At 42.4% G+C, this 24,783-nt stretch overlaps 2 protein-coding genes across 8 annotated transcripts in view; both read right to left on the reverse strand.

The window, feature by feature from the left end:
- The window catches only part of MAK (male germ cell associated kinase), a 28,442-nt gene extending 17,822 nt beyond the window's left edge, over nucleotides 1-10,620 (reverse strand). For 2 of the 7 annotated variants that reach the window (XM_082234406.1, XM_082234405.1), the window contains exons 1-5: nucleotides 10,349-10,617; nucleotides 5,182-5,479; nucleotides 4,493-4,547; nucleotides 2,448-2,569; nucleotides 597-676 (exon numbers count right to left, since the gene is read on the reverse strand). In XM_082234406.1, the coding sequence (XP_082090532.1) occupies nucleotides 597-676; nucleotides 2,448-2,569; nucleotides 4,493-4,547; nucleotides 5,182-5,282 (358 nt within the window). In that variant the 5' untranslated portion in view covers nucleotides 5,283-5,479; nucleotides 10,349-10,617. Of the gene's footprint in view, nucleotides 1-596; nucleotides 677-2,447; nucleotides 2,570-4,492; nucleotides 4,548-5,181; nucleotides 5,480-10,348 lie in introns of all 7 variants that reach the window. The other 5 variants (XM_082234408.1, XM_082234407.1, XM_082234409.1 and 2 more) reach the window with 5 other exon arrangements.
- An 8,158-nt stretch (nucleotides 10,621-18,778) lies between these two features.
- Nucleotides 18,779-24,760, reverse strand: GCM2 (glial cells missing transcription factor 2; the record flags this gene model as incomplete). Its single annotated transcript, XM_082236138.1, has 5 exons — nucleotides 18,779-19,648; nucleotides 20,309-20,434; nucleotides 21,603-21,715; nucleotides 23,243-23,495; nucleotides 24,674-24,760. The coding sequence occupies 5 exons, from the start codon at nucleotides 24,758-24,760 to the stop codon at nucleotides 18,779-18,781; spliced, it is 1,449 nt and encodes a 482-aa protein (XP_082092264.1).
- Nucleotides 24,761-24,783: the final 23 nt, after the last annotated feature.

Genomic DNA, 24,783 nt, shown 5'->3' on the forward strand with positions numbered 1-24,783 from the left:
AATTCAAAGTGTTGGTGCTGACCTTTAAAGCCCTAAACGGCCTCGGTCCAGTATACCTGAAGGAGCGTCTCCACCCCCATCATTCTGCCCGGACGCTGAGGTCCAGCACCGAGGGCCTTCTGGCGGTTCCCTCATTGCGAGAAGCAAAGCTACAGGGAACCAGGCAGAGGGCCTTCTCGGTAGTGGCGCCCACCCTGTGGAACACCCTTCCAGCAGACGTCAAAGCGATAAACAACTACCTGACATTCAGAAGACATCTTAAGGGAAGTTTTTAACGTGTGATATTTTACTGTATTTTTGGTTTCTATGGAAGCCGCCCAGAGTGGCTGGGGAGGCCCAGCCAGATGGGTGGGGTATAAATAATAAATTATTATTATTATTATTATTATTAGCTGTAGCTTTGTTTCAGAGGACCGTCTGAATTATGTATCAATCAGAAGGTTCCTTCTTCTTTTGATCCACTGACACTGCATAACAGTAATAATATACACCAATCTTACTTTAACAAATCATGAAGCATTTCCCCCCAAGTTACAAATGCTTATCACTGTACATTTACTTTACTCAGATAAAGCAAGAATAGTGAAGTGTCTTACCGTGTTTATGGATGAAAGCTAACCCTTGTAATATCTGGTACATAATGTTCCTGATAACAGACTCAGGGAACAATTTATTTCTGAGAAGAAACAAATTGACAATGTCAGCAGATTTTTGTAACATTAAAGCTTTTTCTGCTTATGAAGCAGAAAATCTCATTTTAAAATGCAGCAGCCTTATATAAATGCAGTAAATCAACACATAAAGTGAACAGCCTTGATTTAACCATCCAAAATGGCATTCAGTTTTCATTTACTTCTTCCAGTGAATTCACACCGCAACTTTTCTAAGGATGCCCAACAATATAAATATAAAATCACAATGATTGATGTTCACAATTATTCTGAACTTTTCTGCAACTCTTCCTACATGTAAACAATTCTGAACTCTAGCAATCTTCTCACTGATCTTCTCTAGGGGCGATATGAGAGCAAGCTTACATCCCCCCCCTCCCAGGTATGTTCCCAGTTCTGCCAGACATCCACAAATATGCACTAACATCTGAATAGAGCATATGTGCATAAAAAGCAGTAGGTGTAGGCTTGAACAGTGCAGTCAATATCCATGAACAATTTGGAAATCATGCAAATTGTACCTATGCGCACTGTGTTTTATGCACTCTTCAAACACATGGGTGGATGTCTGGCAGCATTGGAGACTGGCAGATGGGTCTGATGAGCAGGGCAGAAAGCTGCAACCTTGCCGCTCTGCTGGTTCTCCCAAGTGATCCTATGGCTTTGATGACCACTTCATTTGAAAGCTGCTGGGTTAAAAATTCAATTTCATTTAATTTAATATTGACTACAGAGCACAACTGAATACAAATAAATAAATATTAAATAGTATAACAGAATCTATATTACACCAGTTAAAGCAATAAAAAAGCGAAATGATTAATCTGTACTTCTTGATGGCAATTATGACATGCAACTCAACAAAAGCAACACAAGGTTTAGATAATTCCCAACATGTTGCTGACTAACAACAGGATACAATTAAATATGTGCACTAGTGCATGGATTAGCGCTATGGGACTTCCCCCCTCCCCGTGCATACCCCACTCTGTTCCAAAATCTTCTCTGGAGGGTTCAGGAACTCCCAGAACAGATTTAGGGGGCGCACAAGAGGAGGAGAGGGGCAGAACATTCCATTGTGCAAGGAGAAATCCTTGGGCTGAAAAAACATTCTCTTACTGCAATGTTGAGTACAACTCTTAAATAACAGTCTGACACTTTCTGGCTAACAAAGTAAATCTTCTGAAGAGTTCACTAGTTTTCTTTGTCCATCATAAATTGCAAGAGAAACTTGTTTCAGACTGACATACAGATAGGATGCCAAGGATGTCAAAAAAGTAATATACAAGGTTCTCAGTTTCTGTTGTGCCACATAAACAAGGCTCCCTTCCAAGACAAATCGAAAAGCATCCAATTAAAATTGAGTAACAAAAAGGCTCTTCTCAGAGGAAAATAATTGACCTGCTTAAGATACCTGAGCTTGCAATAAACATAGAATAATAGAATCATAGAGTTGGAATAGACCACAAGGGCCCTCGAGTCCAACCCCCTGCCAAGCAGGAAACACCATCAGAGCACTCCTGACATATGGTTGTCAAGCCTCTGCTTAAAGACCTCCAAATAATATTCACATGTTCAATAGATCTGCTGTAAACCAACTAGGTCAGGTTCTTAGATATGTGAAACATGAACATTTCCCCTTTGATATTGTAATAATCACCTTTCTGTGCTGTACTGAGAACTGTGAACAGAGTTCTAGGGGAAAAAACAAACAGGATGTTGTACCCACTGAGCAGTGGGTACCAGATCTAAGCAAAGTTTTAAAAGTGGACATACCTGTCTTTCATTAGCTGATAGAGATTTTCCTTCATATATTCAAACACGAAATAAAGATGGTCATTTTCTCGAATAACTTCTTTCAGCTTTATCACATTGGCATGATTAAGTTTTTTCAGAGACTGCAATACATCAGAGAGAATACCGTAAATTTCGCTCCATAACACGCAGATTTTTCCTCCTAGAAAGTAAGGGGAAATGTCTGTGCGTGTTATGGAGCGAATGCCTACAGATGGCGGGGGAATCTGCTGCAGTCGTGAGCAGTCCGTGGCTCGCTTTGAAACAGCAAAGCGGGTGTAAGCGGCTCCTGTCAGCTAGCGGAGCCGGGGAGGAGGGAGAGAAGCAGAGCGGGAGTTGGCTGCTTTAAAACAACCCCTGCTCTCTGTCCCTGCCTGCAGTTTTTTGCTGTCCGATTTTGGATTAGGCACTGTAGGGGCTGTGTGTGTGTGTGTGTGTGTGTGTGTGTGCGTGTGCTTGAGCTATCGTTCTCCTCCTCCTGCTTCCCCTTCACTCTCCCTGCGCCCCTGCGACGTTAGAATCCACACTCTGTGTGTCTCTGTGTGTGTGTGAGGGCTGCTTCTCCTCTTGCTTCCCCTTCACTCTCCCGTTAGAATCCACACTCTGTGTGTCTGTGTGTGTGTGTGAGGGCTGCTTCTCCTCTTGCTTCCCCTTCACTCTCCCGACGTTAGAATCCACACTCTGTGTGTCTGTGTGTGCGTGAGGGCTGCTTCTCCTCTTGCTTCCCCTTCACTCTCCCCACGTTAGAATCCACACTCTGTGTGTCTGTGTGTGCGTGAGGGCTGCTTCTCCTCTTGCTTCCCCTTCACTCTCCCCACGTTAGAATCCACACTCTGTGTGTCTGTGTGTGCGTGAGGGCTGCTTCTCCTCTTGCTTCCCCTTCACTCTCCCCACGTTAGAATCCACACTCTGTGTGTCTGTGTGTGCGTGAGGGCTGCTTCTCCTCTTGCTTCCCCTTCACTCTCCCTCTGACGTTAGAATCCACACTCTGTGTGTCTGTGTGTGCGTGAGGGCTGCTTCTCCTCTTGCTTCCCCTTCACTCTCCCTCCGACGTTAGAATCCACACTCTGTGTGTCTGTGTGTGCGTGAGGGCTGCTTCTCCTCTTGCTTCCCCTTCACTCTCCCAACGTTAGAATCCACACTCTGTGTGTCTCTGTGTGTGATTTGCTTCCCATTCACTCTTCCTGCGACTTTAGAATCCACACTGTGTGTCTCTCTGTGTGTGAGGGCTCCTTTTCCTCTTGCTTCCCATTCACTCCCCCAGCGCCCCTGCGACTTCCAGCGCCCTGCAACTTTAGGGCCAGTTCTCTCTCTCTCTCTCTCTCTCTCTCTGTGTGTGTATGTGTGTGTGTGTGTTGACCTCACTGTGCTTGTTGGGGGAGAGTGTTGGTCGCACTTTTTCTTGATTTGTCTCAGAGTGGTTACTATCGTGGTTTCCTTGCTGGGGAGGAGGGAGAGATGCAGAGCCTGCTTGTTCTAAAGGAGCAAAGCCGGAGAGGAGCCTCTCCTGCATTATTAGCAGCACCCTTCTCCACACACCCCCACGTGTGCTCCTTGTCCCTTGAGTGCTTTTCCTTCCCTCCCCACTTAAAACGTGGTTACAAAGCACGGATCCACATGGATCCTCAGGATTTTTGCACTGGGTCACCCCAAATTCACCATCAGATCACATAGCATGTCCATGGCTACAGCCTGCACAAAAACACACACACGCACCCACTGTTTCATGGGGCCGCAATGGGGCAAAAACGTGGTTACAAAGCATGGACCCACATGGATCCTCAGGATTTTTGCATTGGGCTACCCCAAACTCACCGTCAGATCACATGTCTGTGGCCACAGCATGAACCACAAAAATCATACATCCACTGTTTTGTTTAGAATATTTTTTTCTTGTTTTCCTCCTCTAAAAACTACGTGCGTGTTATGGTCAGGTGCGTGTTATAGAGCGAAAAATACGGTAATTATGATCATGTCATTGGTTTCAACACAGGCCTAAACAGTTATTTAGTAAATATGAGCATTACCTTGACTTCTCTAAGATTCATACATTCATCCCAAGAGTAGAACTTTCTTTTCATTCTGAAATAAAAGTTACAAGGAACCCATGCTTATTAGGTAAAAAGTGAAACACACAAAGAAGATAGAAAGTAGAGTAGATTATACAGAGCACTGAAATATTATTTCCCGATTCAGAAGTTACAACCTGCTCTACTTAATGTCAGAACAAATTTAAAAGTCTTGGCAGCAATTTCAATGCAAGCTAGTGAACAGAATTTGAAAAAGGTAAGAAATGAATGGGCAGTGTACACTCCATGACGGCTTATTCCAATCAGCATAACTTAAAATAAAGCAGCGCAGAAAGGGTCCCAATGCTGCAATTCAGCTAGCCAGAAGCAGCAGCCCAGCAAAAGGTAAAAGGCAATCTCAGAAGGCAAAGTGGGAGAAAAATGAGGTGGCTCACAGAGCACAAGCCAACAGGGGGGGAAATTACATGTGATTTCTACTACTGCTTAAAGAGCATCCAGAATGAGGCTTCAATCATTTACATATTTGTTGTTATTTATATTTTGTTAATGTTTCACTAGCAGCAACCAACATCATATGCTGACTCCTTCCTACTTGGAAGTAATTCCCACTGACCTCAATGGGGCCTACTTCTGAGTAGACATGTGTAACATTGCACTGTCATGCATGAAGATTGAATGGCACGTACCTTTTGATGGCCACAAGCTCCCCTGATTCATTGCTCTTCCCCATCAGTACACTGCCATATGTTCCATCCCCAAGTTGCTTCATGGTTGTGTAGCGATTCATTTTGTAAAAACAGGTTAGCCAAATCCTTAAAAATGCTAAAAATGCTTCTTTTTCAAGCAGGGACTTTTGAGAACATGGGCGAGTAATCTGTCATAGTACTTGCTTAAGTCATCAGTCTTCTTTTCCAGTATTATAACCACACTATCCGGAAATAACGTCGTAGTGAAGGGAATAATGCTGCCATTCTTACAAGAGTCCTTAACAGAAACAGATATTTTGTTTAAGTATTCTGTGGGAAAGCATGTTACTATCATGCAACAAGCAAACTAAAACATTTTATATTTAAAAAGTAAACATGGATTTGAGCTAAATCCAAGCAGAATGCCAAACTAGCTTTCCTGCAAAGTGGGAAAATTCCCTCTAGGATAAAAAGAGAGAGCAAGAAGGGCTAATACTACAGTAGAATCAAGTGAAACGACACTGCAGGTTCTGACTATTAATAATCATGATGACTAATTAATTATACAACATATTATTTCAAGCCAACATATAGGCTGCCATATTAGCAGTGCATTCCTATTCATGTTTACTCACAACTAAGTCCTCTAAGTCCTACTGAGTTTAATGGAACTTACTCCCAGGTAAGTGTATAGGATTGCTGCTTTAGACCATACCTAAACCCACTTACTAGAAAGTAAACACTACTTAACTTTGTGGGACTTACTATCACCATTTACTTAATTAGTGGGACTTAATTCTGCCATAGGACTGTGCAGGATGTCACCAAAGTGATCAAAGTTTTCATTTCTAGACTGCCACAACACTAGCTACAATTCTAATACTCTACAATTTAATTATTAAATACAGGTTTCTAGCTCTCATGGAGGTAAAGAAAGCTCCAAAACATGATTCTATTAGGCATGTCAGAGTAGTTCCCAAACTGAGATGCTATAGCAGCACATATGCTACAGTGAATGCTTTTACAAGGAATGCTCCAAACAATGCAGTGAAGAAAAATTCCTAAAGCACACAAGAGGATCTTCAGTGACCAGTGGCTTGTATGAAAAGAGATTCTCTGGTGGTGCTGAAACAGATGAAACAAATATAGAACCCCCAAAAGGATACTTTATGTGTTGTCTGATAAAAAATAATAATAATATAGTGAAAAACCAGAAGCCCGTGAAACTGTCACCTAGCTATATTTGAAGGGTACAAAGGAGACAATTGTGTCAAAATAGAATTAAAATGGAATTAACTGGGTAGCTGAGTTTTAGAGGATGGAACTGAAGGACAAAAATATATCTGAAGTAAATTAAATGGTTTTGCAGCATTTCACAGCTGTTGGTATGATTTAATTGCATAACAGAGCTTTCAGAGGAAGTATCTAAGGAGAGAATAGGATGGTGGTGCAGGAATAAGCAAATGAAGTTCTTCTGTTTATTGCACATTCCACCCACTTCTTAATATGATTTTTAAAATCATTATTCTTAAGGACAATTTGATCAGGGACGCAGAGCATTATATGCAGGCCCCACAGCATACTTCTAACTCTTACGCAGAACTTGGAGACAAGTGTATATCACATTCCCCTGGGAGTTTCCCAAGGGAGATGGAGAAAAAATGCTATTGTAAACAACAGATTGTTCCTCATTGTTCAAGACATGCTGCCAATAATCTCCTCAAGGAGGATCAAGGGAGGATTAAAGCAGAGGACAGATAAAGGTCAAGTTGCCATAATGCAAATGCGCCTAGCAGTATCAGAAAAATTGCAGAGAGCGATAGCTAGCCATGTATGAATCAAAGTAACACTGAACTGACTAACTGCCATCCTTTCAAGACAAATTTCAATAAAAAGATAGTTACCAGAAATGCCATCTTTATGTTAAGGCGTAACCTTATAGAGAAAGCATCACAACTGAAAGAGAGCCTGCAGAAGCTCTGATGCACATACATTTGTTTCCTAGAGATGGATAACTAGAAATTTTTCAAAAACAGAAGCCATACTTAGTGGGCAAAAAGCACATCAAAGTTGATGACACTGCCTGTAAAAATGCTATTCTAAAAATAAAATAGTACAACTGGCAGAACTAAAGCCTAAGTAATCAGTGCTGACTAACCAGTCACTGCCAGTAAAACACACACACATTCTAAAAAACCATCTGTGGAAATGTGCCATCCTTCAGGTAATTAAAGTCATTAGCAGCAACAACAGAAGATGCCTATATCACCTTTCCAGTTACTTGCTCAAGTGATTCTTCTGAACCAAGAGAACTACTATGGGACATTGGCTTGTCAATCTGCTACTGCAATCCTATACTTGTCTACGTAAGAAATAAACCCCACTAAGTTCAATGCGGCTCACCCTCAGGTCAGGGAATATAGGACTGTGTAACATACTAGCTCACAACAAAATGCCATTATTTTCAGTAACATTCACTGTTTAAAATCAGGGCATGACAGCCAGATCCAAAAGCCTATTGTCATTTTAGGGCTTTGTGAAGACATCATATATAGGAAAGCTTAGAAAAGAACAGAAGCATTGGCAAAATGGGAGAATGAGAGAGGATGTGGATTTTGCCCAAATATTTGGAACTTCACGATCTTTAGACTTCATTTGCTTGACTGAGCAAATGAAGAGGCACTAATTGGGACAATGACAGCGTACTCTCCATCAACACTTGTAGAGGGCATGAACTGGTTCCTTGCAGAAGGCCCATGAAATTAGGTTGAGGGTCACAAGTTGCCTACCCCAGCAGCCAAGTATGGCAAAGCCATTCAACTCTACCATACTTTTAATGAAAACCACAGGTGTGCTACTGTGCGGGATTACATAAACAACCTTAGATCTTGTGCTGTGGGAAGGAAAATCCCTTCTGTGCTCAAAGCAAGCATGTTGCACTGAATAGCAGCGTCACAAAGGGGCTAGGGGAAAGCAGAGGCATAGTAGTGCTGATAGCTAACAGTTGCACCATTGGGTCCCTGCACTGGAAATAAAGAAACAAGAAAATATCAGTTGATATTAGTGTCTTGTTTAGAATACTGCTTCACATTTTTTTTAATCGAAAAGCAGGTCACACTGATCACCTCCCAGAAAACTTCTCACAGATAAAGATAAACCTTATGAATACTAAGCAATAAAAACCCAGATCAGAATCACCTTGCAAACAATTTGGTCACTGGATTCGTGAGAACTAGCAGTGACTGTTCAGTTCATTATTATTATTTTGTTTAAAAATGCAGTAACAAAAATTGACAGAAAATTCAGAAAATGTTCAGAAAGGTAGCTGCTCACAAGCAAAACTCTTGCTCCATTGGCAATAGGAAACAGATGGTGTTTAAATGCATGGCAGGGGGAATTAATGCATACTCATATACTTGAAGAGATTTCATTTTGCTTTAGTTTCCTTTCCGTGTTTACTTTTACAGGACAAACTGCTGCTGTTGCTAAACAGTGACAAGTGGTAGTCAAGGTAGTAAACAAGGTAGTTTCACATATTTTTATTCAAGTGGAAACTGCACCCTTCATTCTGTGAATAAAGAACACTATTTGAACTCTTCTCTTCTTGGCATTTGTACATCTGTCATCATCCCTATAGTTAAGAGAAGACGCTGTCCCTACCCTTCTACGTTTCGTTCAGCACACCTAGAAACAATATGCATTCAATAATTTCACCCACTTTATTATAATCTGCTCTTAATTGTATTTAATTGAAAATGTTTATAAGTGATTTCAGTGGAGGGAACATTAAAAAAAATACAGTACTATCAAGTGCAGCATTAACCCTACCTATTGGAATCAATGTAGAATTTCTCTGCTTCAGATTGAGCTCAACATATATTTAGGGTTGCAGCCATAGTTCTAAATTATCTTAGGCTAATTGAAAATTTTAGATTTCTGAATCTCCACCTCATAGCAATTTTAAAATATTTCTTTCCCATATGAAAAAGCTTATAAATGATGTTTGGCAGATTGTGGTTGATCTTTGTTTTGATCAGCTTCTTGAAGGCAAAACCAATCCTCCCGCCATGGAATTTCAGCCCACAGCCTCCCAACAATAGTTCTATCTAACTCTGCAACAATCCTGTTATCACAAGTGAATAGAAAATACCTAAGTTTGGATGAGGAAGGTGACAGCTGTGATTGGTCAAGCAAAACCTGCACAGGTGCTTCTTTTTATTTTTGGAGGGGATGGGGGTTGATGACATACTGTAGATCAGTGTTTCCCAACCTTTTCCCAACCATGGTCCCCTTCTGACCTTGTTTCCTTCTTGTGGCCCTCCAGTCTTACCAGTAGATAGGGTAGCCAGAGATTTTAAAGAAATACATAGTTGAGTTGGGATAGCCCAGTTCGTAGAGCATGAGACTCTTAATCTCAGGGCTGTGGGTTCAAGCCCCATGTTGGGTGAAAGATTCCTGCATTGCAGAGGGTTGCTCATGCTCTCTTCCAACTCTACAATACTATTATTCTACCATCTTACAACTCCCCATTACACCCATCAGATCTCCTTCTGGGTAGTACACGTTTCGGACTGCACCGTCATTCTTGGAAATTTCAACCCACGCCTCATTAGATACCCAGATTAAGTACTGTTAAGAGCCACTGTAACACAGTGGAAGAAAGTAATATTAGATCCTGGGAGGAGGCCCGATTCAAACCCGCATACAGCTATGAAACTCAGTGGGTTGCCCACCTCCTTTCAGGCTTACCCACTCCTCCCTGCGTGGATAAAATAAGTGATGCGAGCCCCTCGGAGGAAAAAGTGAGATACATAAACGAAAAGCGCAAAGTCGCTCCTATGCTTGATATCCCATTTTAAGCTGCTTCCCACTGAAATAGACGCGATTCTAAAGGCCCTTATAGCTTGATCGCGCCTGAAGTCCCGCCCAAAGTTAACGGGAGCCTGGGAAGTAAAACCCCAAGTCACAAGAATCATGGAACCGTAGATTTGGAAGGGGGTTCCCACGGTCATCTAGACCAACCCCCTGCAATGCTTCAAACGGGGCTGCTCCAGAATAAGACCGCGCGGGGGGGGGGGGGATAAAGGCTTTTTTCTTTGCCTGCCCGCCTCGTCACCCTCCTTAATCCGCCCTCCCTGCCGCCGCCGCCGCCTTTAGCCTCACTCACCGCTGAGCTGCTGGCCGCCTGCGGAGGCTCCGGGGCCGCCCCCTCCGGGTCCTCCTCCTTCTTCCCTTGGCCGCCTCATCCCAACCTCCGAACCACCAGCAGCTCCCTCGACTCTAAACCCGGCCAGGGGTCTAGAACCGGCGGTGGCGGCGTCAAGAAGCGGCGGCAGCGGCGGCGACCCGTTTCCTAGGCAACACGAATCGCCGGCGCCAGCTCTCGAGGCACGCAGGAGGAGCGGGCGGGCCTAAGAGCAGTTGAGGAGGAGTAGGGCCGTAGGAACGAGAGGTGGGTGGCGGGGTGGCGCTCGAGCTTCGCGTCGTTGATCCTGATTGGCTGGGCGCTGACTTGAGTGACGGTTCGAGAACGGCCGGCCCAGCAACTCGGGAGGGCGGGGCGGACGCAAGCTGCGCGCGCGTGGCAGCTGCGGCGGCGGCGATGACGCTTCCCACTTAAGCCTCCGAGCCGTAGAAAGGCGAGAAGGTCGCGCGCGCGCGTTCGACTTGTTGATTATGCGCGCACGCGCCGGCGAATTAAATAAAAAAAAAGTGGCCTCTTCAAGAAGAGAGAAAGAGAGAAAGTGCGCGCGCACCTGCTTGTAGAATCGAGGGGGCGGTCCTTTGCGCGCTTGTGCAGGAGTGTCGTTGCTGAATATTTCATCTTTCGAATTCCAAAAAATGAGGGGTGTTAAAAAGTTGTACAGTAATATGAACTTGGGAATTCAAAACACGTTTGGACTAAGTTAATACGATCTAGTTTTGCTTGCTAAGTAAAATGTGTGTAACGTTGCATAGAAATGATTGCCAAGTACTTGCAGTTTTATTATATATTGATTTTATTTTATTATTATTATTAGTTAGCATTACCTTACATTTTCAGAAAATGAAATTAAAATTATTTGGTTTCCCAAGAGCAATTTATGTGCTTTTTAAAAAAATCAAACGTAGATTTACCAAGCAAAATGTCCCGTTGCTAAAGTAATATCGTAGCAGATTTGAATTCCTCACACCCAGAAACCCCTCGCTAAAGAAATGTGCAGAAAATAAGTTTCACCCCTAAAATGACACCCCCTATGCGCTACACTGTTCAGTGTCCCCCTCTGATAGCCACGATGGCTGTTCTCTGGACCCTCACCCTGGGAGTCAGCAATGCTTCTGAATGTCAGTTGTTGGAAACGCATACCCTCCAACATTTTTCTGATGAAAATAGGGACGTCCTATTTCATAATACAGTCAAACCTCGGTTCCCAAACGCCTCCATTTTGGCATGTTTTGGCTCCTGAACTCTGAAAACATGGAAGTAACTGCTCGGGTTTTCAAACGATTTTCGGAAGCCGAACGTGCTATGCAGCTTCCGTATTGAGGTTTCCACTTTCAGTTTTCAGTTGTCAAACATTTTGCAAGTCAAACTGCCTTCCGGAATGGATTACGTTCAACAACCGAGGTTTGACTGTAATAATAAGAATAAGAATACCCCGTCCATTTGACTAGATTGCCCCTGCCACTCTGGATAGCTTCCAACATATATAAAAACATAAAACAAAAAACTTTTTGTAAAAAAAAAAGACTTCCTTATACAGTACAGAGCTGCCTTCAGATGGCTTGAGGGGTCGGTTAGCTCATTTCTCCAGTGAAAATAAGGATGTCCTACCATGCCCTGCAACATTTCTCCGATGAAAGTAGGGACATCTTAAGGAAAAGCGGGACATTCTGAGACCAAATCAGAAACCTGGGCAGCTTCTGTAAATCCGGGTCTGCCCCTGGAAAATAGGGACACTTGGAGGGTCTGGAAACCACAGGTGGGGAGGGCTTTCTTGCAGCGCACATGTGCTGTTTGTGGTTTCCCCACAGGCATCTGGTTGGTCACTGAGGACAGGAAGATGGACCAGGTTGGCTGTTGGCCTGATCCAGCAGGACTTAACTTTCATTCCAAAAGGATGTGTCTACTACTACTCTGTATATTTATATGGATGACTTGTGAGGCTGTGTACACATTACCCTTTTGCTTTGGCTCAAGTGTACTCCGGCTTTTGGGTAAAAAGGTAAAGGTAAAGGGACCCCTGACCATTAGGTCCAGTTGTGGCCGACTCTGGGGTTGCAGCGTTCATCTCGCTTTATTGGCTGAGGGAGCCGGCATACAGCTTCCGGGTCATGTGGCCAGCATGACTAAGCCGCTTCTGGTGAACCAGAGCAGCACACAGAAAAGCTGTTTACCTTCCCGCTGGAGTGGTACCTATTTATCTACTTGCACTTTGATGTGCTTTAGAACTGCTAGGTGGGCAGGAGCAGGGACCGAGCAGCGGGAGCTCACCCCGTGGCGGGGATTTGAACCGCCGACCTTCTGATCAGCCAGTTCTAGGCTCTGTGGTTTAACCCACAGTGCCACCCACAGCTTTTGGGTACCTGAAGCCAAGTGCACACAGCATTAGCCACAAACCATAGGATCCTTCTGTTTATTGGTGCAGTTCCCCTCCAACTAGCTTCCATCTGATTTAAAAACGCAAGCTGTTGGTTGTGCTTGCGCAGATGGCAGCTTTCTTGTACAGTTTAGGAGTTCTGGCGGGGCTGCAGGGGTGGGAAAACAAAGCAGGTAACGTGCATTGGCTGAAGCGAAGCCACCCCTACGTCCTCTCTGTACAGCAGATTAGAAGTGAAAATTCACTTGACTTACTTTTCTTTTTGCATTCAACTGTAAACCTGATCGGCTTCTTTGCTGCAGATATAGGCGTATGTTGACAGACAAATTGATTCTACAGCAAGTCAACTGGAAAGTCAGGGTAACAGAGTCAGTTTTCTGGAATCCAGAGGATAAACTGTTGAAAACAATAGATCTTGCCGTTGAAAAGATGTTCAAAAGAAGTCTTAAAACTAGTGCCATAAACCAAATTAGGCATGGAGCCCTACTGCTATTGTTTACATTAAATGTAGTAACACTTAATTCCTGGTTTAATGAGCAATTTAAACAAGGAGGAAAAGTTAAAAACATTAGCTATTTGGAGTTCAAATGGCTAAAAACACATTGCCGGTTAAATAGCACTAACACCATACACGAAGATTTCAATCAGAAATCAGACTGCTTTATATCTCTGGATAAAAACAGCAAGCTTTACTGCTCTGTACATCAACAAGATAAGAATTCCTAGCAAACAAGCATTTTCAAAGTCTTATCTTACCCTGCAGCCACTGATTATTAGATAGGTCCAGTCATTTGATACCAAGAGCTGGCTCAGTGTTTATGCTTCAATACCTTCTCAAGGTAACTGGATTGTGCTACAGATTCAGTACTGCTAGTGTAGTTTCACCTTATGTTTTGCTTTATTGCATTTATAACTATGCATTTTTGCATTGATGCCTCACCTTTGCAGGAAGAAGAAAAGGCTAAGGAGTAAACAAATCTTGAGTGGAGTCCCTAAGACAGTTGGATGTCACCTTGTACGCCTCCTTCCAGTAACTGCCGCGGCCAAACTGGTGCCAAAAGTATTGCTCTCTTTTCCTTTGGACCATATCAGTGAGGCTGAGAGAAGGGGAGTCTGGTCATCTGGGCAGCCTGGGACCTCCATACACACTGGCCAGGCTTGTGTCCCATGGAGGTCACTACGGTGCTGCTAACACAGCAATTTGACATCACCCCTGGAGGTGCACTCCATTGCCTCTTGAGACAGATGGATGCCAAAAGACTCACCTTTCCCTCAAGGTGGCACCCATATTATTCACCCTTCCCCATTTTATTACCACAACAACCCTATGAGGTAGGTTAGGCTGTTAGTGTGTGAATGACCCAAGGTCACCTAGTGAGCTTCATTGCTGAGTAGGGATTTGAATCTGGGTTTCCTTGGATTAAACTGTATGCAGAATGTAGAAGCATATCCTGTCCTGATAGAAGAAATTATATTTGTTTTGTTAATTCAAATATGAATGGATATGGAATGGAATCCCTGTCTATTGAAATTGGGATTTCCCATAAAGTAACCTTTTTATGGCACAATCCTAATACAGTGGTACCTCAGGTTACATACGCTTCAGGTTACAGACTCCGCTAACCCAGAAATAGTGCTTCAGGTTAAGAACTTTGCTTCAGGATGAGAACAGGAATCGTGCTCCGGCGGTGCGGCGGCAGCAGGAGGCCCCATTAGCTAAAGTGCTGCTTCAGGTTAAGAACACTTTCAGGTTAAGAACAGACCTCCAGAACGAATTAAGTACTTAACCCGAGGTACCACTGTATATGGCTACTCAAGACAAGAACCATTATTTTCAGTGGGTGTAGAATTTCAGCTTTAAAGGTCTTTCCTTTCCTTCCACCACCATCCTCTCCCTCTCCCCACCCCCCTCACACACATACCACATTTTAACCAATACCTCTTTTTTGTCAGAACTTTACTAACATCTCTATAGGCAGTCTCATTGTAGATTAAAATTAAATTCATATTTCTCATGTTTCTATTGCATCTTTTCCTTTTTTTGCATTTTTTGTGCCACATCACATGTCACATTTTTCATATTTGAAAGCACTTCTGAATAGGAAAAACTGAAACGTAGGACATCTGATGATACAGGGAAACACTGGCCAGTCACAGCTTGGAAGTGACAACAGTGAAAGAAATACCACATTTTTTGCTCTATAAGACTCACTTTTTCCCTCCTAAAAAGTAAGGGGAAATGTGTGTGCGTCTTATGGAGCGAATGCAGGCTGCACGGCTATCCCAGAAGCCAGAACAGTAAGAGATCGCTGTACAGCGATCCTTCTTGCTGTTCTGGCTTCTGAGATTCAGAATATTTTTTTGTTGTTTCCTCCTCCAAAAACTAGGTGCGTCTTATGGTCTGGTGCGTCTTATAGAGCGAAAAATACGGTACTTGTATGGCTCTCTCCTACTTTTTGAACCCTTCAAGCAGCAGCAGTAATTATAAATACATTTCTATCAACTATGTGCCTTAGTTTCAAAGATACTAAATGCACTTAACGATATCATGTATTCCACCATCATATCTATAGTAGTCAGCCTCTGACAAGAAGAATTATTATTGATGCTTAATCTTTAAGTAGCAAAGGCATTGGGCAGTAGTTCTTTAGCAAGCTTAGCATTAAGAATAAATAAATATGATGTTGGTGTATTTGAGCTTGTGTGATCATGTTTACTGCACATGCCTGTGTTGCTCTTCATGGGTTATCTATCACACAGTTGCTTTTTGATGTTGTCCTTTGATAGCAGTTCTTAGGTTTCATAGATAATAGGTCAGTTTGACCTTAGAAGAACAACCTGCCAGTGTTTCCCAAAGCAATGGGATCAACAACATGTGCCGATCAGTTAGCACGTCATTTTGCCCCACAGACATAACAGCAGCAGTGTGCCTTGCTCTTGCTGTGAACCAGGAAATGAAATGAAAGATAATAGGCAAGAGCTAAAAGATCCATGAAGAGCAACACAGTTTGCATTTTTACAAAAGAAACTGGAAACGACAACACCCAAACGCACCTGCTCCCTGACTCATTTTACATTTCGCCATGTTCACATTATGGGGCACCGAAGTTGGCTCCTATTTTAACTGAATATAACTTTTTGAAATGGACTTCAGGCATATTCCCCTACCAAGTTAATAAATAAATTCGTTGTTTAGTTTGAATTTATTCCATATCCCACATTTCTTCTAAGGATCTCCAGGAGCTGCAGGTGGTTCTGCCGCCTTCCCTTCAGTCTCGTGACAAATTGGCTAGACTGTGTGACTCGCCCAAGGTTGCCTAGTGAACTTTGATATCCCAGGGAGAATTTGAACCCGGGTCTCTCCTAGTGTAGCACTCTTGTCTCAAGGGTAAGGGAAGGGGCCTTCTTTAGGCTGAGGGCCACCATCCCCTCCGGGGTAACCTTCTGAGGGCCACATGCAAGTGTTGGGGAGGACTAGCAATGTCATGGTCAATACAGGCCAAGTTTTTTACTGTCTTCACGGTTGCTTCTAGCTGAGAAATAACGGTTGCAATAGCAGTGCAGATTCCACAAAGCAAGGAACATTAGGCCACATTCCAGTGCCCACTTCCATAGCACTAAGCCATGTTCTTTAAAAACTGTTTCAAACTGATTTGGGCTACCACATAAAAACGAGACACAATTGAAGATGTTTAATTTTATTTTAGGAGCCTCTTAACTACATAGCAGCTGCTACTGAACAATTCTGATAATGCAATTATCTGTATTAATTAGAAGGGAAAATAAACAGCAAAGAAAACAAGCTTTCAATGAATACATGAAGGACAAAGGCTGCTCTGAGAATCTGTCTGTTGTGAATGTGGTACGGATGAGATCAATATACTGTATTATTTTTCTCACATTTCTATTCCAACCTTTCCTGCAGTGACCTCAGGGTGGCACATGCATGAGTGCAATCCCATGCTATCCTTACAATTGCCCCTGTGATATAGGCTCAGGGATGGTGTAATAGGCCCAATGAGCTTTATGGCAAGTGGGGCTTTGAGCCCCAGTCTTTCCAGTCCAAGTCTGACTTACTACCAAGATGATTAACCACTGGATCAGTAGATCTTGTAAAAGGTATTTGTTGTAGGGAAATGACAACCCATCGAGGAGCAACAGGTAAATATTTTCAGGCACTCTGCAAAGAAAGTTTCTGTCCGTTCCATACTTCATGATGCACGAAAATGTGCCCAACTTCATTTTACTGTTTTAATCTCACCTGCTAAACTGGCTTCCCATTCATGAGTACTGTATGGATCAAGAAGAATGGTTTTCCTGCAACCAAGCTTCCTTATGAGAAATATGGTCGTGTGAGCGAACCTTACACAACCTGGGGATCTAGATGGCACTTGTATACGTGTTGAAATAGTTCCACTATCACTTCTTCTGTTTTTTTGAATCATGAAAAGGTGCTTTTAAAGAGTGCTGGGGAACCTATGAGACTCTGCATGTTGTTGGACTATAACTCCTGTAATCCCAGATCGCTGGCCATCTTGGCTGACGGGAGAGTACAGCAACATCTGGAGGGCCACAGGCTATTGAAATGGATATTACAAGCCTTGCAAGCTTCCTTTCGCCATTCTGCTGAAAAAAATATTATCTAATCATAGAATTGTGAAGTTTGAAGGGACCCTGAGTCCAACCCTGTGCAACACAGGAACACGCAGCTGTCCTATAAGGGATTAAACCTGCAACCATGGCATTATAAGCACCACACTCTACCCAGCTGAGCTTTCCGGCCCGTGCAGTGAATGAGGGCTGTTCTTTATGTTAGTTTCATTTTGTAGTTTTCATTGACGAAACTGATTGGAATATTTGTTGTTGCAGTGAAATATAGTTCTCCAGCATTGTTGTTGCTGCAGTGAAATTCAGCCCTCCAGGAACACAAATTCTGTTCCATGAAAATTATAGTGATGTGTGCTCAGAATCAGAGAATTGTAGGGTTGGAAGTGATTAAAAAAACTAAAATAAAACTGATTCAAGTTCATAAAATATCATCATGTATTGGGATGAAGGGCTGTATAAAAATGCAATAACTAAAATAAATAAAATTGTTTGATTTTCATCTTATGTCTTCAAATTAATGTTTGACATAATAGCTTAATAAATTGATTTTTGAAGGTGATTTTGTTTATTACTTGTTGGTTGGTGGTTTTTCAGCCCTTAAAGAGTCACATTTTGATAGCATTTTATGCTGCCATAAGGACTGAATAGGTGCTTTCAACAGGGATGTGGAGCATGTGGTCCTCTAGATTTTGTTGGACTTTGTCTCCCATAAACACAGACCATTGTCCCTGCTGGTTGGGGATGATGGAATTTAACGTCCAGCGACATCTGAAGAGCCATATAGGTTCCCCATCCTTACTTCAAAACCTAACCATAACCACACAATGAGCTAATGTGAAATAATATCACTACGAAGGGCACACACATACTGATAATTTATCATGTGCACGACAGATTAAAAAGAATAGAGGTTCGCTGTTCACTCATGCAGTATCCATGTGTTTCCACTGAGCATGCACAGCTGATGTTCTCAGTGATCTGCACTCACAATACTTTAAGCTGGAGTGATTTTGAGTAAAATACCAAAGTTTACAACAGCATTTTGAGCCTATATAATTCTGGTACTGTACGTATTGTATACGCCAACAGCTTAAATACTTGCAAATCTTTAGATGATATCCAACCAAGTCATTTTCAGATTTCAGTGGACCTCTGGTATGACTGACATTGCATCACCCTTTAACCTAGGCATGACTTAACTGCTGTGTGGTTTCTACACTGTGACTTTAATGTTATGTTTAGAATGAATAACATGAGCCACAGTGTTGATCAAATCTCCCAAAGCCAACAGATTTCCCACAAAATATTTTATAATCTATTGGTTAAAAAAAACAAAAACCCTTATCTTCTCTCTCTCTCTCTCTCTCTCTCTCTGTGTGTGTGTACACAAATCTTGCCACACCTGAGGCTTAGTATTCAGTATTCTCAAATTGGAATGTTTGTCCTTCATATCCAGTATAAACTTTTCCTGCATCAGTACTATCCTGGCATTCATTCACTGATGCTATATGCTCGTCCTTATCAATTGTCAGAAAATGCTCACCAATCTCATTTGGTTTGCCCATTCCCCAGTCATCTTGAAGGCTTATCTCTCGACAGACATTCCCTGAAATGCTTTCTGCCAAGGAACAACTCATAAGATCTTTTGGATCATATAAACTGTCATCGTACTTCACAGGAGGCTTGTAGGCTTCAAGGGACATCTTAGTAGTTGTGGTTATAACAGTTTGCAAAGGCGGGCCTTCCAAAGAGGAATGACTGCTATATCTGCAAGCATATTCTTCACAGTAATGGGGATGGTTAACATTGATTTGACTCGATCCATCACTGTAGTTAGTTTCAGCTAAGGCCTGTTTTAGTCCATGATGTTTATGGGTGCCATCAAAGTTCTTTTCATGGGTATTTAGTGAATTTACATGGTACTGAAGTCCATTCAACACAACATGGTCAGCATCCCCCGGAATATCCATTGGATCTTTGTGAAATGCATACAGACTGGAACTGATGTAACCAGGAAATGAGCATTCATAGCCACAAGTTGGTTTAGATGTATAGATTTTGGGGCTCGAACGCTTCTGAAGCGGTGATAACACATCCTCTTGAAAGCTGGCTGCATCGTAGGTAATGTTGTAAGGTTCTATATTTTGAAATAAATGGTGAGGCTGAGCTAGGAGCGGCAAGCCGGTATCTGTAATTATGTTGATTTTTTCTGATCCTTCTTCACATCCCAGATGATGAATATAATGAAAGTGACTGCTGTTCTCAAAACACATTCCTGTCTGATGAGAAAATAAAAAGACTTCAGGAGAAATGGCTGCATGCACCAATGAAATATGGCAAATGGCTACAGTATTTCAGTTGTTGCCAGTTGTGGTTCAAATTAATTTTGCTCAGGTTTTTCAAATGAAGCATCAGAGATGGCTTCAAATGGCTATTTGACATCAGAAACACCTGCTGATGTTCTGTACACATCTTGAAATCACCATAAACATTTGTTGGATAATTTTATTGGTTTATTTCAAGCCTAGGGCATCTCCAGATAGGTCTTTTGCTGTGGATGTATGCAGCAGCAACCCACTGATGGGACTGAAGTGAAATTGTACTGATTTTGAAGTGGGCTATCTGCACCTCCTACTTCATAAATTATTATGTGATGTTCCTGCATCACTGCCTCCACACTAGCATTGCTCCCCGCCCCTACAAATTAGACAACCCCCCAGCCCTTGCAACAGATATTGCTGCTCTTGCTAGCGCTGGACACACACACACACCACTTCCCTGCTTTGCCAAAGGTGAGGAGTGAAGCAGATGGACATAGTGGCTAGGTAACTGCCTGTCTACCCCCATGCACTGCAACTCGCAAACACTTATGCCTGGATAAATTTGTTAGTCTTTAAGTTGCCACAAAGCTCTCTGTTGTTCTGCAACCTTATAGTTACCTGAAAACCCAGAAGCCTTTTTTTCTGAGATGAATGAGAAGGTGGTGTTTGCTTTTTAAGGGCACTTCTTCGGATTTCTGTTTCTGATTTACTCTCTGGTCTAGGGTGGTCATGTATTCCCTTGGCCTGGAGAAATACGGACACGTGAATGTTCTTAGTTACAGGAAACATATGAGCATAGAGACATTTCAACCCATCCATAAACTAGTTAATTTGGAGTGATCTTATAACCAGTTTAATTTGGTATAAAGGTCATTTTCTTCTGTTGAAAGCCATGGTCAGGAACATTTAAAAGTCTGACCTTGTAACAAGAAATTGCTTTTTAATCTATCTGGAGTTTTGTTAACATCTGTGGATTGAAGTTTGTATCATTTATAAAAAATGATGACAACTTTTGTTGTGCAAGCCTCATTGAAACGAACCAGAGAAACTGATGAACGTGAGTGTTGGTAGTCTCCTCTGGCTCAGATGGACAGCTTATTTTCACCAGGACTTGTGCATTCAGGCCTAACTCTGTAGTACCGAGCTGAGATCAGGCACCCCTCTGTTGAGCCGCAGGCACCTGGGGAAGAGCTTTGCATCCCAGCAGGCATTATAAGTAAGTTGTATTAGGCCTATGTGGCTTCTATTGATTTAAACACCATATTATTTGATTAGTGAATTGTTCTATTGATTGATTTGTAAACTGCTTTGAGACCATTTACGGTAAAAAGTGGTCTATAAATATTGAGAATGAATAAAAAAATGAAATAAGTAGTGAATGCTGGATCAAACATAGGAAAGGACCCAGAGAGCTGCTTTGGACATGCCAAAGAGTTGAGGCATACCCATCGTGCCATATGATGACAAACTCTTTGAAATGTCCTTCCATTTCAAAAAAGTTTGCCATGAAACCTTGGGGCGACAATTTAGCTTCAAAGTCCTTGGGGCATAAATTGCTCATATAATTAATTGGATTCCGGCCACCATGTTTTTGGACCTCTAAATCAATGGCTTTGGAATTATGTCAATATTCAATATATCAAAGAACCAAAAGTTACATGGCCTGCCATCTTATCAATGCCAGGCTATTGCTGCAGACCCTCAATGAGTGCAACATAATTAATTTCATTCAAAAGCACTAAAAAAATGAAAAGGGTGAGTACAGGTGATTATCACAAGCAATTCCAGTACGAATTCATTCTATGTGGTGCAGAAATACAATCATCGATTTTCCATCCACAAATTCCAAATCACTGAAGAGTAAAAAAACACACAAGCTGCTCAAAACCCAAAAGCACTATTTATATTTTACCTGGAAAAATATTGCCTTGCCTTCATGTCTCCAGAAGTTAGTTACTGGGTAGCCGCTGTGCCCCCGGCAAGGAATTAATTCAAGAGCTGAATTGCAGTTTGGACAAAGTTTTTCTGTGAGACAGAGGGATAATAGGTTAAAGTGATGAACAGAAGGGAAGTCAGATTTAATCATCTGTATTAAAATCTCCAGGCAGAATTATTTTTGAAGTAGATTTGATAAATGGTGGAATTATTAACTTAGAACCTCTAAAGTACAAACCTCTTCAGAACTGATGTTGCTTGTAACATAAAATGATTTATGAATCTGATAGCCTTCCACATTTTATGTACTCTCCAAAATTGAACCCACCACCAACTCCTCCCCTCTGTACCATTCCAGGAGCTTTCCATTGGTTTGTGTGTCAACACTTGCCACTCCAGCAATATTGCCTACTTCCCCTCAACAACCCAGAAGGGGAAGTCCTACAGGCAGGGTGGAATGACACAATCGTAAATTTACTTTGCACAGAAATACATTAGTAGGATGGTGTATAATAACAACGGTGACTTTGATTTAAAGATGTTTGAAACCCTATTAATTGCAAGTGCTCTCGGTTGCCAGAATGAAAGGTAGGTCTCCTAGAGCTGGCTCAGATATCTTTGGCATTTGCAGGATGCTTCGAACATGATTTTTTACATCCATGAGACAAAAGTGATCCTATAAGTACAATGCAGAAAGAAAAGTTACACCTGGAACAGTTATGCCTGCAGTTTTTCTAGGGATAGTATTGAAAGCAGATATTTGATTCCTGTTGGTTGTTACTCACAGATTCAAGATTATGTTGGGTCTTCCTTGGATTCCTCAGATAAATTCCTTGGAAAGTGATGGAAATTCCAGGGTAATTTTTAAATAGAAAAGTGGTTTGCTGTTACAGGATCACTTCAAAACATCATCCCATGAGTGCCAAAACAATATTCTCTAAAAGGACTCTACAGTTGTACCTTGGATCTCCAACGGCTTAGTTGCCAAATGTTTTGGCTCCCAAACAATTGAAAACCGGAAGTGAGTGTTCCGGTTTTTGAACTTTTTTGGGAAGCCGGACATCCAACAGGGCTTCCAGGGCTTCCGATTGGTTGCAGGAGCTTCCTGCAGCCAATCAGAAGCTGTGCTTTGGCTTCCAAACTTTTTGGAAGTCAAATGGACTTCCAGTATGGATTCCGTTTGACTTCCAAGGCACCACTGTACTTTTAAAAACACAGAGAAAATATTTAACGGAGATGTGTTGAGGCTTGAAATCTCCTGGACAGATTTTCCTTGACTTTTTACATAAACCACCTTTCATCTGAAAACAGATTCCAAAGCGATACACAAAGAAATTTAAAATGGCAGAAATGTTATAACAAAAACCAGCACAATAAAATTAAGAGGAATGAAGCTGTCCAACCAGCTAAAAATGCCAGCATCTAAAATGCCTCTGCAAATAAGAAGACTTTAACCTGGCATCAATAATGTTATAGCACGGATGCCAGGTGTACCTCCCTGGGGATGCCATTCGACTGAACTCTCTGCTGTAAACTCCACAAAGGTCCCCTATGGCTCCCAAATCAGAGCAAGATGCAACAGCCATTGGGTGGCTTCCCCCATCACAATTCTCTCACTTTGCTGCTTCTGGCGAGCCTTGTCGCATATGGCAGGCCGGAGCTGCAGCTTGGCCCCATCCAACAGGGTACAGTCCCCGGCACATGCCACCACACCGAGGCAGGACTTCTTGAGGATCTGGCAGTTGTGGTTATTGGTGTTGCGCATGGCCCACCCGCTGAGGTGGCGCTGTGCGTTTTTATCCTCGTTGGAGTAGATAAACCGCAAATAGCCATCGGGCCACTCCTGGAAGGAATCAAAGTGCTTGGGCTCCTGCATCAGCGGCAAAGGGAGGAGAGAAAGAGGAACAGATGGAGGCTATATTAGCAAAGCATCTCATTAAGGTGAAAACCAGTCTGGGCCTTTATCATTTCTACACACACACACACACACACACACATAATGCAAGCAGCGGCTCAAACGCACATGTGAAGATCCACCATGACAGCAACTTCCCAAAACCGTGTCCAGTTCAGCTCCACACTTAGATCCCAGATTAATGCTGCAAGTCTGCACATTCCATTGAAATCAGTTAGATTTATAATTGTGGGCTTGTAAATGTGCAAATGTCACAGGCTCAAGCAGCTAATGCAGTTTCCTTGTGACTTTATTGGTGATGAACAATGCAATTCTCCTCTATGGGCTTTATTATTCAAGCTATGTATTTCCCCCCCAAAAAAAAAAATGTGCTTCAGTGGAGAATATTTTTAAATAGAAATGAGCAGCTAATATAACTCCATTGGCACAAGCATACACATATACAATATCGTTTTGTAGTCCTCTCCTGTTTTTAATTTTCAGGGGTGCTTTGCTCCCCTTCTCTTCTTCTGGAGCAAATATCCAGCTGGATCTACAAAGTAAGAGGGAGAACAAGAACAGAAACACCTCTGCACCACTCCTAGCAATTGCCTATAGATCAGCCATCATACCATTATTGCTTGTTTGCTGTTGCAGGAGCATCCTACAAAGATACAGTGAGGTCCAGCACCGAGGGCCTTCTGGCGGTTCCCTCACTGTGAGAAGCCACGTTACAGGGAACCAGGCAGAGGGCCTTCTCAGTAGTGGCGCCCTCCCTGTGGAACGCCCTCCCACCAGATGTCAAAGAGAACAACAACTACCAGACTTTTAGAAGACATCTGAAGTCAGCCCTGTTTAGGGAAGCTTTTAATGTTTGATGTATCACAGTATTTTAATATTCTTTTGGAAGCCGCCCAGAGTGGCTGGGGAAGCCCAGCCAGATGGGCGGGGTATAAATAATAAATTTTTGTTGTTGTTGTTGTTGGGGGTGTGCTTTGTTGGGGTTTTCCGGGGCATCCTATACACACCAACTCAAGAAAAAGCCCCAATGAGCTCAGTAAGGCTGACTTTCAAGTGTGTTTTGCAGCCTTAGAAAACTAGCCCACAAATTCATTCAATTAGGTTTCTTCCAAACCTCCCTCCTTGAACTGTACCTGTGGTAACTTGGGATCATTGATATCCCAGGTTAACTTCATCCCATAGGAGCAGGTGTAGTCTGAGTCCTTTGACATGTTAACCATGGATCTAGGTAAATAATATAACA

The sequence above is a fragment of the Podarcis vaucheri genome (assembly GCF_965113315.1).
Source record: "Podarcis vaucheri genome assembly, chromosome: 8".
Lineage (NCBI taxonomy): Eukaryota > Metazoa > Chordata > Lepidosauria > Squamata > Lacertidae > Podarcis > Podarcis vaucheri.